Below are 17,498 nucleotides of genomic sequence, written 5' to 3' on the forward strand. Positions count from 1 at the left end.
GAGTAGAAAAAGATATTAAGAAGTAGAACCAAGAGATCAAAAGGCCTTTGTATGGACAGTTTACTAGAACCTAGGAACACTTCTTATAAAAACTATCCTGGACTACTTAGACTCAATGCTGTTGCTGCTGCTGCTAAGTCGCTTCAGCTGTGTCCGACTCTGTGCGACCCCAGAGATGGCAGCCCACCAGGCTCCCCCGTCCCTGGGATTCTCCAGGCAAGAACACTGGAGTGGGGTGCCACTGCCTTCTCCAGTGCGTGAAAGTGAAAAGTCAAAGTGAAGTCGCTCAGTCGTGTCCGACTCTTAGTGACCCCATGGACTGCAGCCCATCAGGCTCCTCCTTCCATGGGATTTTCCAGGCAAGAGTACAGGAGTGGGGTGCCACTGCCTTCTCCGACTTAGACTCAATATTTTCCCCCAGAAGGCAAGTACAGTTGGCCCTCCATATCTGCTGCGGGTTTCATACCCGTGGATTCAACCAACCTCTGAAAAAAATAATGGGGAAAATATATTCCAGAAAGTTCCAAGAAGCAAAACTTGAATTGGTTGCATGGGGACAACTGTTTACATAGTATTTTACATACATACATACCATATGGTGTTAGGTATGAAAAGTAATCTAGAGATGATTTAAAGTACACAGGAGGATATGCATAGCTTACATGCAAATACTACATCACTTTATTAAGAGACTTCGGCATCCTGTCATTTTGGTATCCAGAAGGGGTCCTGGAATCAATCCCCAGCAGGTACTAAGGGATAACTGTACATCCACCAATGCTGGAGGAACTGGCTTTATTTATGAAAGATTATAGCAACGAGGTTTGCTGCAGGATTTTAGAATGACTAGGTGGCAAAGTAGTATTTAACTGTTTCCTCATATCCTCTCTCCCCTCATACTTTTGGTAACAGGGCTCCAAGTTTTAGTGAGACATATCGCCTCTGAGATACAGACAGGGGGACACAGTCATCTGACGGAGTTCTAGAAGTAGGATGTGCGCACAAGTGAGGTGGGCAACTTCTGGTTCCTCCACGTCCTCACCACCCCCTGGGCTGGGGGCTCTCAGTGCCGTGCAGATAAGGGCATGGCCCAGGGATAAGGCAGAACAAGAGAGAAGCTGGTCCCTAGCCATATTCACCTATCAGTTCAATTCACCATATTGCCTATCAGTTCAGATACCTCATGAAAGAGAAATAAACATTCTCTCTTCTTTAAGCTACTGTTTGGTTCTAGTAAAAACAGCTGACTTAATACAAACTTAAACTAAAAAAAAATATTCCCAGAAGAAAAAATGAAAGAGCTATTTATTAATTTTATGAGAGGCCTTAGGAAATTACTCTTACCTAGAGGCAGAGTCCAGCTACTACCAGCAGACAGGCTGCCTGATGGAAAGGAGAGGACTCCCCAACCCATGGCCCCACAGTACCTCTTTGATAGCTGACTCACACACAGCGCCTGGACCTATCTCCGTGTTCACGTAGAGTAAGGCGTACAGATAACCTGCCCGTCCATAAAGCAGCTCATCAGGAAGGTCTGAATCTCGACAGACGACGGTTCTCTGAAGTTGCAAAAGTCTACCCAACAAGAAAAATTCTGTTTTCCCAGAGAATGCCTAAAATACGTCTTCCTGAAACTGCAAGTAACCCTATCAGTTTAGGAATTATCTGTTATTATTTTTCATTTAAAAGTGATTTTTTAAAATATCAAAAAAGAGGGAAAACAACAAAAACTTCCACTACAAAACCAAACAAAAGCTTCTCTCTCAGATATCAAAATTAATAATAACACATCTTGCAGTTCAAAAGTTCTACATTTACTAATATATCTAAACTTTATAGGAATATATACATATAAGAGAATTTACTCAGTTTTGAAACCCAGAATTAAAAAAAGTGATTAGAAATTTTAATAAAAATCTTACTAAAATGTAGCCAAAGCTTGAGAATTAGCTTGAGTCACCCCATCTTTAACTAACATTAACTGACCAGCACATGCCAGACACTTCACTAGACCATGGCAGTGAGCTCTGATTCAAAAGAGAATATAAACCAATATATGCAATAAAAGCTTACATTCTCTATATTTCATAACAACTGAACCAAAGAATAACTCAGTTATTATAGCAAATCTAAGGCATATAAGCTAATTTTCATGCACTGAAGGCAACCAAAAATTACTTAGGAAAAAACATGTTTACTCTCTTCCCTCAAATTAAGACAAACACATGCTTGGATAGAAAAGGAGCAAACAATCCCAATATTGAGACCAATCAGGCTCAAGATTAATTTTCAAACTTTTTTCTATTTGGAGAGAACTATTTGCAAGAGCAGGTGAATTAAAAGAGAAAGTTATTTTCATTTTTTGAGTTTCTTTCAACATCAATACTGAGAATTTGGAAAAAAACACTTCCAGTAGTAAAAACTCACTTTGTGATGCATTCCTGGGACTCACAATCACTTTTGAGTTTATGATATACAACAGCTCCAACGGCCAGGGGCCCAGCATCTCCACAGAGGAAAGTGACCCTTCGGCCATTCAGATTCCGAAGTGTTCTCTTTACGTAATCCAAGGATCGGAGCAAATAGGACTGGTCACATGTGACCCGGTACAACTGCAGGTACAAAAGGGCTATGCCTGGAATAATCCCCCACCCCCACAAAAGAAGACAAACATTATAGCCTTTCCTTTTTATCATCAGGACATTAATTCACAATTACATGAAACTCCTACATAAACTCTTCACTTCTGAAGGGGTAACATTAAAAAAAATCACATACGATTTGTTTCTTAAAATGAGGGGGAAAAAAACCCAGGGTAGAAAAAAATTTAGACAAGTTTAAATGCTGCCAATTGCTCTAACACAATGATTCAGTAACTCCTAGATAAGGGAAATGTAAGACTTCCCATTCATTCCCCTTCAATTTTCATTGTCTCAAGGTTGTACATATTTTTTTTTGCTAACTTAGGTCCTTTTCGTCTTAATTCTCATATAATAATGTCCTCCTCCTATATCTCATGCCAAATTACATGATTGCTTTTCTGAATTTTATACCCTTTTCTTTCCAATACCTATTTCTCACAATTTTTCAATTTTCTTTAAGTGACCAACCAACCAGTTATCCAGCTCATCATTTATGGAAGAGCCACATGATGCACTTTAAGGCAGTGAATTCACAAGACATAGCTTATCACCTATCCAACTTTCCTATGTTAGACTAAAAAACAGATCTGTTTACTCAAGGGAACCAGAGAGGTGTCTTTTTCTGAAAATCGAAGGAGGATGAGCTATATGGCTTCTAAGGAAGCACGCTATTATTCCTGGGCTCAGGAAGTCAGTGTGACAGCTAAATAATATATCAATCTGTATAAATAAATACTTAATAAAATATACTCAGGAAAAAGTATTTTTTAAAAAATGATATGCTGGTCAAAAGGCCAAAAAAAAAAAAATCTATTAATGTTTGAATTGAGGTTCACTAATATTCTGTTCTTCATCAGATATCCTACTTTCACTTTTCATTTTTCATTTTGCTTTTTAAATTTCTCAAAATAGGTAGCTTCTTTCTTCTTTAATTTTGCTATTCAAGGTATACTACTTCCCTTTGAGGTTAACTCTTAACACCCACATATATTTTTTGAGAAGTCCTTTTCTCATTATCCATTGTTTTTACAAGTCATTGTGTCAAACAGATAGAAATGGAGCACATTAATAAGCCCTAAAAAGATCCTTCCCTATGATTCAATTATGATTTCGAGTGTGTGTTTTCTGTATTCAAAAACTGAAATTATAAACATATAGAAAACAAGTTCAATACCAACAAATTTCAAATATAATAATCACTATAAAAGGTTCACCAGTATTTCCTTACTGACTCAGAAGCCCCTAAAAAAAGGATGATGATCTGGCCAACCTATGAACCTAAAAATCTATGGTTCTATATATTCAAAGCTTAAGTATTTTAAAGTAAATGATGGGAGGAGCATAAAGATGGCGGAGGAATAGGACGGGAAGACCACTCTCTCCCTCACTAATTCCTCAAAAGAACATTTCAACGCTGAGCAAACTCCACAAAACAACCTCTGTAGGCTGGCAGAGGACAGCAGGCAACCAGAAAAGCAGACCATTGTCTTCAAAAACAGGTAGGGAAAAATATAAACGACGAAAAAGGAGACAAAGGAGGTGGGGAGGGAACTCCGTCCCGGGAAGGGAAGCCCGTCCCGGGAAGGGAATTTTAAGAAGAGAGGTTTCCAAACACCAGGAAACACTCTCCCTGCCGAGTCTGTGGCGAGTCTTGGAAACCCAGAGGGCAACATAACAGGAAGGAAAAATAAAGAAATAATTAAAACCAAGAGATTACAAGCCCAACAGTAACTCCCCCAGCGGAAAAGCAGCACAGACGCCTGCATCCGCCATTGGGAAGTGGGGGCAGGGCAGGGACGCGCGGGAGGCGCGGGCTGCAGTGCTTTGTAAGAATCGGGCAGGAACGCCCCACGCGCAACCAGAACGATCTAACTTGCACTAGCAAACCAGACTGTGGGATAGCTACCGCACGAAAAGCTCGAACATAAGACGCCGCCAGGACCGAGCACAGAACAAAGGACGGAACGGAAAAAGCCGGCTGCAGACCATCCCCCGCCGGGGACAGGCAGCCAGAGCCGTAAGGACTGGAAAGGGGCAATTGCAGACCTGGAGAGACTTTACTTACCTAACTGCAAGCGGGCTTCTTTGCTAAAACTTCTGGGGGTGCTGGACAGTCACAATCTGCCTCACGGGGGACGCCAGCGGTCCACCCAGAAAGTTGAGCAGCAGAGACAGAAAAGGTGACAAGCCGCGGCGATCACGCTCGCCAAACTCCTGAGCTACTCGGACCTGGGAAGGGCACAAAGCGCAGTCCCAGCCGAATCTGTGCCTCTGAGGGCTGCCTGAGCGCCAAACATGAGCGGCTTGGACCGGGAAGTGCACGCAGCCTAGGGCCAGCCCCAGACGGTTCCCGGCTGTGCATCGTAGAGCCGGAGCGGTTTGTGCGCCGCGAGAAGGGACAGGTCAAGCGGGGCTGTGACACTGAGAGCACACGACAGCGCTATTAGTTTGCGGCATTCCCCCTCCCCACAGCGCGACTGAACTAGTGAGCCTGAAAAACCAGCAAACGGAAGAAGTTAAACAGAGGGAACCACCTTGGAAGTGATCCCACACGGCCCAAAACATCAGAGAAGAGCCAGATATATTTTTACTATTTTAAAAATCATTCCTTTTTTTTTTTTTTTTCTTTCTTTTTTTTTTCTCTTTTTTTTTTCCTAACCTTTTTTTTTTAATTGTTAAATCTTCTATTTCTCCTTTAATTTTTATTACTATAACCTATTATTACTATTTTTTAAAAAAAAAGACTTTTTTTTTTTTTAAGGCAAACACCATATATAGCCTTTGGATGGTTGTTGGTGGGGTTTTTGTTTGTTTGTTTGTTTTGTTTTTTTTTTGTTTGCTTGTTTTTTTTTTAATAATTCTTGGTTTTTTTTCTTTCTTTCTTTCCTGCTTTTTCCTTCTGCTTCTTTTCTTTAATATTGTATTTTTGAAAATCCAACCTCTACTCTAGATTTTTAACCTTTGCTCTTAGGTTTTTGTTGTCAATTATGTTCATTTAAAAACCCAAACTTCACGACCCAAGTTTACCTGAGAGCGAGATTACTGGCTTGACCACTCTCTTCTCCTATAGACTCTCCTTTTTCTCCACCAGGTGGCCTCTGTCTCTTTTCTCCCCCATCTCTTCTCTATCCAACTCTGTGAATCTCTGTGTGTTCCAGACAGTGGAGAACACCTAAGGAACTGGTTACTGGCAGGATTTGTCTCTCTCCTTCTCATTCTTCTCTCTTATCCTCCTGGTCACCTCTGTCTACTTCCTCCCTCTCCTCTTCCCTGTATAACTCCGTAAATACCTGAGCGGGCCAGACTATAGAGCGCACATAAGGAAGTGACTACTGCCTAGCTTGCTCTCTCCTCTTTTGATCTCACCGCATCTCATTCCAGTTACCTCTAACTACCCCCTCCATCTTCTCTTCTCCTTGTAACTCAGTGAACCTCTCTGAGTGTCCCTCAATGTGGAGAAACTTTTCATCTTTAACCTAGATGTTTTATCATCGGTGCTGTATAGATGGAGAAGTCTAGAGGCTACTGTAAAAACTGAAGACCAGAAGCAGGAGGCTTAAATACAAAACCTGAAAACATTAGAGAACTCTTGAATTCAGGGAACATTAAGCAATAGGAGCTCATCAAATGCCTTCATACTTACACTGAAACCAAGCTCCACCCAAGGGCCAACAAGTTCCAAAACAAGACATATCACTCAAATTCTCCAGCAACACAGGAACACTCCCCTGAGCTTGAATATACAGGCAGCTCAAAATTATTCCAAAATCTTTGATGTCTCATAACCCATCACTGGTCACTCCACTGCACTCCAGAGAGAAGAAACCCAGCTCCACCCACCGGAACTCCAAGATAAGCCTCCCTAACCAAGAAACCTTGACAAGCCACTGATAGAACCCCACCCACAGTGAGGAAGCTCCATAATAAAGAGAACTCCACAAATCACCAGAATATAAAAAGACCACCCCAAACGCAGCAATATAACCAAGATGAAGAGACAGAGGAATACTCAGCAGGTAAAGGAACAGGAGAGTTGCCCACCAAACCAAACAAAAGAGGAAGAAGTAGGGAATCTACCTGAGAAGGAATTCCGAATATTGATAGTGAAAATGATCCAAAATCTTGAAATCAAAATGGAATCACAGATAAATAGCCTAGAGACAAGGATTGAGAAGATGCAAGAAAGGTTTAACAAGGACCTAGAAGAAATAAAAAAGAGTCAAAATATAATGAATAATGCAATAAATGAGATCAGAAACACTCTGGAGGCAACAAATAGTAGAATAACGGAGGCAGAAGATAGGATTAGTGAAATAGAAGATAGAATGGTAGAAATAAATGAATCAGAGAGGAAACAAGAAATACGAATTAAAAGAAACGAGGACAATCTCAGAGACCTCCAGGACAATATGAAACGCTCCAACGTTCGAATTATAGGAGTCCCAGAAGAAGAAGACAGAAAGAAAGATCATGAGAAAATCCTTGAGGAGATAATAGTTGAAAACTTCCCTAAAATGGGGAAGGAAATAATCACCCAAGTCCAAGAAACACAGAGAGTTCCAAATAGGATAAACCCAAGGCGAAACACCCCAAGACACATATTAATTAAATTAACAAAGGTCAAACACAAAGAACAAATATTAAAAGCAGCAAGGGAAAAACAACAAATAACACACAAGGGGATTCCCATAAGGATAACAGCTGATCTTTCAATAGAAACTCTTCAGGCCAGGAGGGAATGGCAAGACATACTTAAAGTGATGAAAGACAATAACCTACAGCCCAGATTACTGTACCCAGCAAGGATCTCATTCAAATACGAAGGAGAAATCAAAAGCTTTACAGACAAGCAAAAGCTGAGAGAATTCAGCACCACCAAACCAGCTCTCCAACAAATTCTAAAGGATATTCTCTAGACAGGAAACCGAAAAGGGTGTATAAACCCGAACCCAAAACAATAAAGTAAATGGTAACGGGATCATACTTATCAATAATTACCTTAAACGTAAATGGGTTGAACGCCCCAACCAAAAGGCAAAGACTGGCCGAATGGATACAAAAACAAGACCCCTCTATATGTTGCTTACAAGAGACCCACCTCAAAACAAGGGACACATATAGACTGAAAGTGAAGGGCTGGAATAAGATATACCACGCAAATAGAGACCAAAAGAAAGCAGGAGTGGCAATACTCATATCTGATAAAATAGACTTTAAAACAAAGGCTGTGAAAAGAGACAAAGAAGGCCACTACATAATGATCAAAGGATCAATCCAAGAAGAAGATATAACAATTATAAATATATATGCACCCAATATAGGAGCACCGCAATATGTAAGACAAATGCTAACAAGTATGAAAGGGGAAATCAACAATAACACAATAATAGTGGGAGACTTTAATACCCCACTCACACCTATGGACAGATCAACTAAACAGAAAATTAACAAAGAAACGCAAACTTTAAATGATACATTAGATCAATTAGACCTAATTGATATCTATAGGACATTTCACCCCAAAACAATGAATTTCACCTTTTTTTCAAGTGCTCATGGAACCTTCTCCAGGATAGATCACATCCTGGGCCATAAATCTAAACTTGATAAATTCAAAAAAATCGAAATCATTCCAAGCATCTTTTCTGACCATAATGCATTAAGATTAGATCTCAATTACAGGAGAAAAACTACTAAAAATTCCAACATATGGAGGTTGAACAACACACTTCTGAATAACCAACAAATCACAGAAGAAATCAAAAAAGAAATCAAAATATGCATAGAAACTAATGAAAATGAAAACACAACAACCCAAAACCTGTGGGACACTATAAAAGCAGTGCTAAGAGGAAAGTTCATAGCAATACAGGCATACCTCAAGAAACAAGAAAAAAGTCAAATAAATAACCTAACTCTACAACTAAAGCAACTAGAAAAGGAAGAATTGGAGAACCCCAGAGTTAGTAGAAGGAAAGAAATCTTAAAAATTAGGGCAGAAATAAATGCTAAAGAAACAAAAGAGACCATAGCAAAAATCAACAAGGCCAAAAGCTGGTTCTTTGAAAGGATAAATAAAATTGACAGACCACTAGCCAGACTCATCAAGAAGCAAAGAGAGAAAAATCAAATCAATAAAATTAGAAATGAAAATGGAGAGATCACAACAGACGACACAGAAATACAAAAGATCATAAGAGACTACTATCAGCAGTTGTATGCCAATAAAATGGACAATGTGGAAGAAATGGACAAATTCTTAGAAAAGTACAATTTTCCAAAACTGAACCAGGAAGAAATAGAAAATCTTAACAGACCCATCACCAGCACGGAAATTGAAACTGTAATCAGAAATCTTCCAGCAAACAAAAGCCCAGGTCCAGACGGCTTCACAGCTGAATTCTACCAAAAATTTCGAGAAGAGCTAACACCTATCCTACTCAAACTCTTCCAGAAAATTGCAGAGGAAGGTAAACTTCCAAACTCATTCTATGAGGCCACCATCACCCTAATACCAAAACCTGACAAAGATGTCACAAAAAAAGAAAACTACAGGCCAATATCACTGATGAACATAGATGCAAAAATCCTCAACAAAATTCTAGCAATCAGAATCCAACAACATACTAAAAAGATCATACACCATGACCAAGTGGGCTTTATCCCAGGGATGCAAGGATTCTTCAATATCCGCAAATCAATCAATGTAATTCACCACATTAACAAATTGAAAAATAAAAACCATATGATTATCTCAATAGATGCAGAGAAGGCCTTTGACAAAATTCAACATCCATTTATGATAAAAACTCTCCAGAAAGCAGGAATAGAAGGAACATACCTCAACATAATAAAAGCTATATATGACAAACCCACAGCAAACATTATCCTTAATGGTGAAAAATTGAAAGCATTTCCCCTAAAGTCAGGAACAAGACAAGGGTGTCCACTTTCACCACTACTATTCAACATAGTTCTGGAAGTTTTGGCCACAGCAATCAGAGCAGAAAAAGAAATAAAAGGAATCCAAATTGGAAAAGAAGAAGTAAAACTCTCACTGTTTGCAGATGACATGATCCTCTACATGGAAAACCCTAAAGACTCCACCAGAAAATTACTAGAGCTCATCAATGAATATAGTAAAGTTGCAGGATATAAAATCAACACACAGAAATCCCTTGCATTCCTATACACTAATAATGAGAAAGTAGAAAAAGAAATTAAGGAAACAATTCCATTCACCATTGCAACAAAAAGAATAAAATACTTAGGAATATATCTACCCAAAGAAACTAAAGACCTATATATAGAAAACTATAAAACACTGATGAAAGAAATCAAAGAGGACACTAATAGATGGAGAAATATACCATGTTCATGGATTGGAAGAATCAATATAGTGAAAATGAGTATACTACCCAAAGCAATTTACAAATTCAACGCAATCCCTATCAAGCTACCAGCCATATTTTTCACAGAACTAGAACAAATAATTTCAAGATTTGTATGGAAATACAAAAAACCTCGAATAGCCAAAGCAATCTTGAGAAAGAAGAATGGAACTGGAGGAATCAACTTGCCTGACTTCAGGCTCTACTACAAAGCCACAGTCATCAAAACAGTATGGTACTGGCACAAAGACAGACATATAGATCAATGGAACAAAATAGAAAGCCCAGAGATAAATCCACACACATATGGACACCTTATCTTTGACAAAGGAGGCAAGAATATACAATGGAGTAAAGACAATCTCTTTAACAAGTGGTGCTGGGAAAACTGGTCAACCACTTGTAAAAGAATGAAACTAGATCACTTTCTAACACCGCACACAAAAATAAACTCAAAATGGATTAAAGATCTAAATGTAAGACCAGAAACTATAAAACTCCTAGAGGAGAATATAGGCAAAACACTCTCAGACATAAATCACAGCAGGATCCTCTATGATCCACCTCCCAGAATTCTGGAAATAAAAGCAAAAATAAACAAATGGGATCTAATTAAAATTAAAAGCTTCTGCACAACAAAGGAAACTATAAGCAAGGTGAAAAGACAGCCTTCTGAATGGGAGAAAATAATAGCAAATGAAGCAACTGACAAACAACTAATCTCAAAAATATACAAGCAACTTATGCAGCTCAATTCCAGAAAAATAAACGACCCAATCAAAAAATGGGCCAAAGAACTAAATAGACATTTCACCAAAGAAGACATACGGATGGCTAACAAACACATGAAAAGATGCTCAACATCACTCATTATCAGAGAAATGCAAATCAAAACCACAATGAGGTACCACTTCACACCAGTCAGAATGGCTGCGATCCAAAAATCTGCAAGCAACAAATGCTGGAGAGGGTGTGGAGAAAAGGGAACCCTCCTACACTGTTGGTGGGAATGCAAACTAGTACAGCCACTATGGAGAACAGTGTGGAGATTCCTTAAAAAATTGCAAATAGAACTACCTTATGACCCAGCAATCCCACTGCTGGGTATACACACCGAGGAAACCAGAATTGAAAGAGACACATGTACCCCAATGTTCATCGCAGCACTGTTTATAATAGCCAGGACATGGAAACAACCTAGATGTCCATCAGCAGATGAATGGATAAGGAAGCTTTGGTACATATACACGATGGAGTATTACTCAGCCGTTAAAAAGAATTCATTTGAATCAGTTCTGATGAGATGGATGAAACTGGAGCCGATTATACAGAGTGAAGTAAGCCAGAAAGAAAAACACCAATACAGTATACTAACACATATATATGGAATTTAGAAAGATGGCAATGACGACCCTGTATGCAAGACAGGAAAAAAGACACAGCTGTGTATAATGGACTTTTGGACTCAGAGAGAGAGGGAGAGGGCGGGATGATTTGGGAGAATGGCATTCTATCATGTATACTATCATGTAAGAATTGAATCGCCAGTCTATGTCTGACGCAGGATACAGCATGATTGGGGCTGGTGCATGGGGATCACCCACAGAGATGTTATGGGGAGGGAGGTGGGAGGGGGTTTCATGTTTGGGAACACATGTAAGAATTAAAGATTTTAAAATTTAATAAAAAAAAAAAAAAAAACCTCTTCTACTCAAAAAAAAAATAAAATAAAAATAAAAGTAAAAAAAAAAAAAAAATAAAGTAAATGATGACAGGCAAAGTATAAAAAAAGAAGGCATCATGATATTCTGCCCCTGAACACTTCAGTATGAAAATCTAAAACACAAACCTCTTCTTAGAAGCCAAATTAAAAACCATACGTATTAAAATTAATAATTAGTAAGATTGAACTGAGTGTATTTTTTTTCTTTTTAGTAAATCTTTATATCAGTTTCGGCACTAGTATTAACCTTGCTTCATAAAACAATGAAAAGTATTCCTTATTTTCCTGTTCTCTGAAACAGTGTTAAGAGTAGCAATGATATTCCCTGTTCTTTAAAAAACAAAAACACTGACTCTTTTACTGTTTAAAAAACCTCCAGTTTTATGGAGGTACAATTGACAAAAAATGCCCTTTTCATTATAGAGGACTGGAATGCAAAGGTAGGAAGTCAAGAGATACCTGGAGTAACAGACAAATTTGGCCTTGGAGAACAGAATGAAGCAGGGCAAAGGGTAATAGAGTTTTGCCAAGAGAACACACTGTTCATGGCAAACACCCTCTTCCAACAACACAAGAGAAGACTCTACACATGGTCTATATCACCAGATGGTCAACACCAAAATCAGACTGATGATATTCTTTGCAGCCAAAGATGGAGAAGATCTATACACTCAGCAAAAACGAGACCGGGAACTGACTGTGGCTCAGATCATGAACTCGTTATTGCCAAATTCAGACTGAAACTGAAGAAAGGAGGGAAAACCACTACGCCATTCAGGTATGACCTAAATCAAGTCTCTTATGATTATAGAGTGGAAGTGAGAAATAGATTTAAGGGCCTAGATCTGATAGACAGAGTGCCTGGTGAACTATGAATGGAGGTTTGTGACACTGTACAGGAGATAGGGATCAAGATCATCCCCAAGAAAAAGAAATGCAAAAAAGCAAAATGGCTGTCTGAGGAGGACTTAGAAACAGCTGAAAAAGAAGAGAAGTGAAAAGCAAAGGAGAAAAGGAAAGATATAAACATTTGAATGCAGAGTTCCAAAAAATAGCAAGGAGAGACAGAAAGCCTTCCTCAGTGATCACTGCAAAGAAATAAAGGAAAACAACAGAATAGGAAAGACTGGAGATTTCATCAAGAAAATTATACCAAGGGAACACTTCATGCTCAGTAAAGGACAGAAATGGTATGGACCTAACAGACGCAGAAGGTATTAAGAAGAGGTGGCAAGAATACACAGAAGAACTGTACAAAAAAGATTTTCATGACTCAGATAATACAGTGGTGTGATCTCTCACCTAGAGCCAGACATCCTGGAATGTGAAGTCAAGTGAGCCTTAGGAAGCATCACTACGAACAAAGCTAGTGGAGGTGATGGAATACCACTTGAGCTACTTCAAATCCTGAAAGATGATGCTGTGAAAGTGCTACACTCAATATGCCAGCAAATTTGGAAAACTCAGCAGTGGCCACAGGACTGGGAAAGGTCAGTTTCCATTCCAATCCCAAAGAAAGGCAATGCCAAAGAATGCTCAAACTACCGCACAATTGTACTTCTCTCACATGCTAGTAAAGTAATGCTCAAAATTCTCCAAGCCAGGCTTCAGCAATACTTGAACCGTGAACTTCCAGATGTTCAAGATGCTTTTAGAAAAGGCAGAGGAACCAGAGATCAAATTTCTAACATCTGATGGATCACTGACAAAGCAAGAGAGTGCCAGAAAAACATCTATTTCTGCTTTATTGACTATGCCAAAGCTTTTGACAGTGTGGATCACAATAAACTGTGGAAAATTCTGAAAGAGATGGGAATACCAGACCACCTGACCTATCTCTTGAGACACCTATATGCAGGTCAGGAAGCAACAGTTAGAACTGGACATGGAAAAACAGACTGGTTCCAAATAGGAAAAGGAGTACGTCAAGGCTGTATATTGTCACCCTGCTTATTTAACTTCTATGCAGAGTACATCATGAGAAACTCTGGGCTGTAAGAAGCACAAGCTGGAATCAAGATTGCCAGGAGAAATATCAATAACCTCAGATGTGCAGATGACACCACCCTTATGGCAGAAAGTGAAGAGGAACTAAAAAGCCTCTTGATGAAAACAAAAGAGGAGAGTGAAAAAGTTGGCTTAAAGCTCAACATTCAGAAAATGAAGATCATGGCATCTGGTCCCATCACTTCATGGGAAATAGATGGGGAAACAGTGGAAGCAGTGTCAGACTTTATTTTTGGGGGCTCCAAAATCACTGCAGATGGTGACTGCAGCCATGAAATTAAAAGACGCTTACTCCTTAGAAGGGAAGTTATGACCAACCTAGACAGAGTATTAAAAAGCAGAGACATTACTTTGCCAACAAAGGTCTGTCTAGTCAAGGCTATGGTCTTTCCTGTGGTCAGGTATGGATGTGAGAGTTGGGGTATAAAGAAAGCTGATCGCCAAAGAATTGATGCTTTTGAACTCTGGTGTTGGAGGAAACTCTTGAGAGTCCCTTGGTCTGCAAGGAGATCCAATGAGTCCATCCTAAAGGAGATCAGTCCTGGGTGTTTATTGGAGGGACTGATGTGAAGCTGAAACTTTAATACTTTGACCACCTGATGTGAAGACCTGACTCATTAGAAAAGACCCTGATGCTGGGAGGGATTGTGGACAGGAGGAGAAGGGGACGACAGAGAATGAGATGGTTGGATGGCATCACAGACACAATGGACATAGGTTTGGGTGGACTCTGGGAGTTGGTGATGGAGAGGGAGGCCTGACGTGATGCGGTTCATGGGGTTGCAAAGAGTCGGACATGACTGAGCGACTGAACTGAACTTGTATGTAAACAGTTTTTTGCTTTCTGCTTCATAAATTCTCTTTCATTTTATACAGTTTTATTATAATGTGTCTCAGTAAAGTCCTGAGTTGAATCTCTTTGGGAAAGTACAGACATCTTGAATTCTTAATTTCCATCTCTCTTCCCAGATTTTGAAAATTATCAGCCATTATTTCTTTAAATAAGCTTTTGCTTTCCCCTGCGCCCTTTTACCTTCTATGACTCCTATAATGCATTAGTTGTTTTCTTGATGACATCCCTTAATTCATGTAGGCTTTCTTTACTTTTATTCATTCTTTTTACTTTTTTCTCCTCTGACTGGTTAATTACAAATGACCTGCTTCAAAGTTCATAGGTTACTTATTTCTTGTTGATTCATTCTGCTGCTGCTGCTTTCTTATGTCATTTGTTGGTAGTCTTCAGCTCTAGGCTTCCTTTTTGGTTCTATTATGTATTGTTTTCCTGAACTGTTTTGTTTATGCATTGTTTTGTATTGTTTCCCTGATTTCATTACAATGTCTTTCTCCGTTTTCTTGTAGTTCATGAGCTTCTTCAAAAACACTGATTTGAATTCTTTATCAGAGAAATCATAACTTCATTTCTTTAGGGGTGGTTACTGGACAGTTATTTTATTATAAAATTCTTAAGTATAAGTGGTATTATGTTTCCTTGATTTTTCATGTTTCTTGAAGTCGTGTGTTGCTGTTTCAGCATGTGAAGATGCAGTCACCTCCTTCAGTCTTTATTGACAGCCTTCAGGAATGAAATGCCTTCGGTCAGCCTGACGAGGGATTCTCAGGCTTTCTCAGAACGTCTCTATGGATATGCCTCCTCCACACTTTTTGTTCCCTGTTAGGGGAGAATTCTTAAGACTGTATGCCTCTCCTGATTCCATAAAGTCAGGCTGAGTGTTGAGTCTCCTGTTTGCTTTTCCTAGGGTAGTTGAGGGCTGCTCAAGTGTGTATGCTTTCTCCCAATCCTGCTGGGTGAGCCAGCTTTCTGCCCATGCTGAATGTCCACAAAGGTTGCACACACTGCCCTCAGGGGCACACATAAGGTGGGTCAGTGTGTGAGTGTGGAATGTAGCATGTTGGAGGCCCAAGGTTATGGTTATGGGCCAATATGGGGGGATCCACAGGTGGTGTCTCCAGTGACTCATGGGTAGGCTTCCTGATGGAGTCTGCAAAGTGGTTAGTGGAACTGTGTCCCCTGTTGAATTTTGAGCCCTGGCTGCTATGCTCTCAACCTCTCCTTGCCCCTCAGTTATGCAGATCACCTCTGTATTCTGAAAGGGGTGAGAAAGAAGTGGGTGTCCTCAGTAGTTTCACACAGAGTTGCGGAAGCTGGGCACTCACTCACATGTTCTCACTTTCCTCTGCGGGAGAAATCACAGGCCAAGCGTTTCTCTCTTGGCACTGAGCTGTTGAGGATGACGTGACAGGTGATGTGGGAATTTTCCTCTTACCCTTTTCAATGTATCCAACCTCAGTCCTATATATATATATATATTTTTTTTTTTTGGCTTCAGTGATATCGTGTAACTCCTCCATTGGACTCTTCGGTCCCAGAAAGGTACTCTCATTTGTGTGCAATTATCAAAATCAGTATTCTTTGGGTGGAAGAGGGAAACAGTACAAAACTCATGTTACACCACTTTTATGTCACTCTCCTTGGGATTTCCTGTTCTTTAACTAAAGTTTGGTAAAATTTCCCAGTGAAATTTTTGGCCAGGTAGTTGATGACATTCTCAAATTTTTATTTGGAATTATATGTATTTACACATTGTATCTCTTCCAGCATCAGGTTTGGTAGATTATGTGTTCAGATAATTGTCCATTTCAGTTATATTGTGAAATAAATTTATATAGTGAAAAGTAGTCATGCTATTCCTAAAATTTCCTGTTTTAAGGTTTCTCAATTTTATTGATGTTTCTATGCCTGGTTCTCCTATCTGCAAAACTCTGTTCCTCATCAGTGTTGCTCTATGCTTACGTCCCTGTTTCCTTGAATCGCATCTTAGCTAGTCTTCTAATATAGGAGTTAGCAATTTTTTTTTCCCATAAAAAACCTAGATAATAAACTCTAGGTTAGGCCTTGAGGACTACACTCAAGTCTCTGCTGGGTATTCTTTTATTTCAAAATTCTTAGGAATATAAATAAAAACCCTTTTTGGTAACAGGCCTGTGAAAAAACAGGCTGTATCCCAGATTTGGCCCATGAGCCACTGTTTGTAAGCTACTACACTAGCAGAGTCCTCTGCAATGCTCTAAATAAAAATATTTTCTAGGTTCTTCTTATATCTTTTGTTATACTTTATATGTTAGGAGGGTGGTAACCTAGCTGGATTTAAAATCTTATCTTCATTTTTAACTCCTTGAAAATCTGGTAGGGTGCTGGTCAACTTCTGAACGTGGCCACTTAGAGGTTTAATACCAAGGTGATTTCCTCCCTGTTGATACTTCTCTCATATACCTCCTCGTTAACTACTGACATCCCACACCACAGTACTACATGTGACAACTGATGAACTGACACTGATGCATCATTTTCACCAAAAGCCCACAGTTTATACTGCCATACGCTCTTGGTGTTATACATTCTATGGATTGGGACAAGTGTATAACAAGATGTATCCAGCACTACAGACGATCCAGAGCAGTTTCACTGTCCTAAATATCCTCTGTGCTCTGCCTGTTCATCTGTCCTCCACCTCTAAATTCACTGAAACCAGTAACCACTTCTACTGTCTTCATAGTTACATATTTTCCAGAATACCATGTAATTGAAATCTTACAGTAGGTAGCCTTTTCAAAGTGTCTTCCAGAAAAACTAGAAAGTTTTAAGTTTCTTCCATGTCTCTTTTTGGCACACCTCCTTTTAATGCTGAATAATACTTCACTGTTTAGATGCACCAT

At 39.3% G+C, this 17,498-nt stretch overlaps 1 protein-coding gene across 1 annotated transcript in view; it reads right to left on the minus strand.

Moving 5' to 3' along the window:
* The window catches only part of LANCL2 (LanC like glutathione S-transferase 2), an 89,705-nt gene that overhangs the window by 32,383 nt on the left and 39,824 nt on the right, over window positions 1-17,498 (minus strand). Inside the window, exons 3-4 of the mRNA XM_068982809.1 lie at window positions 2,428-2,635; window positions 1,428-1,575 (exon numbers count right to left, since the gene is read on the minus strand). Of these exons, the coding sequence (XP_068838910.1) occupies window positions 1,428-1,575; window positions 2,428-2,635 (356 nt within the window). The remainder of the gene's footprint in view (window positions 1-1,427; window positions 1,576-2,427; window positions 2,636-17,498) is intronic.

Source organism: Capricornis sumatraensis, chromosome 10 (genome assembly GCF_032405125.1).
Source record: "Capricornis sumatraensis isolate serow.1 chromosome 10, serow.2, whole genome shotgun sequence".
NCBI classification, from domain to species: domain Eukaryota; kingdom Metazoa; phylum Chordata; class Mammalia; order Artiodactyla; family Bovidae; genus Capricornis; species Capricornis sumatraensis.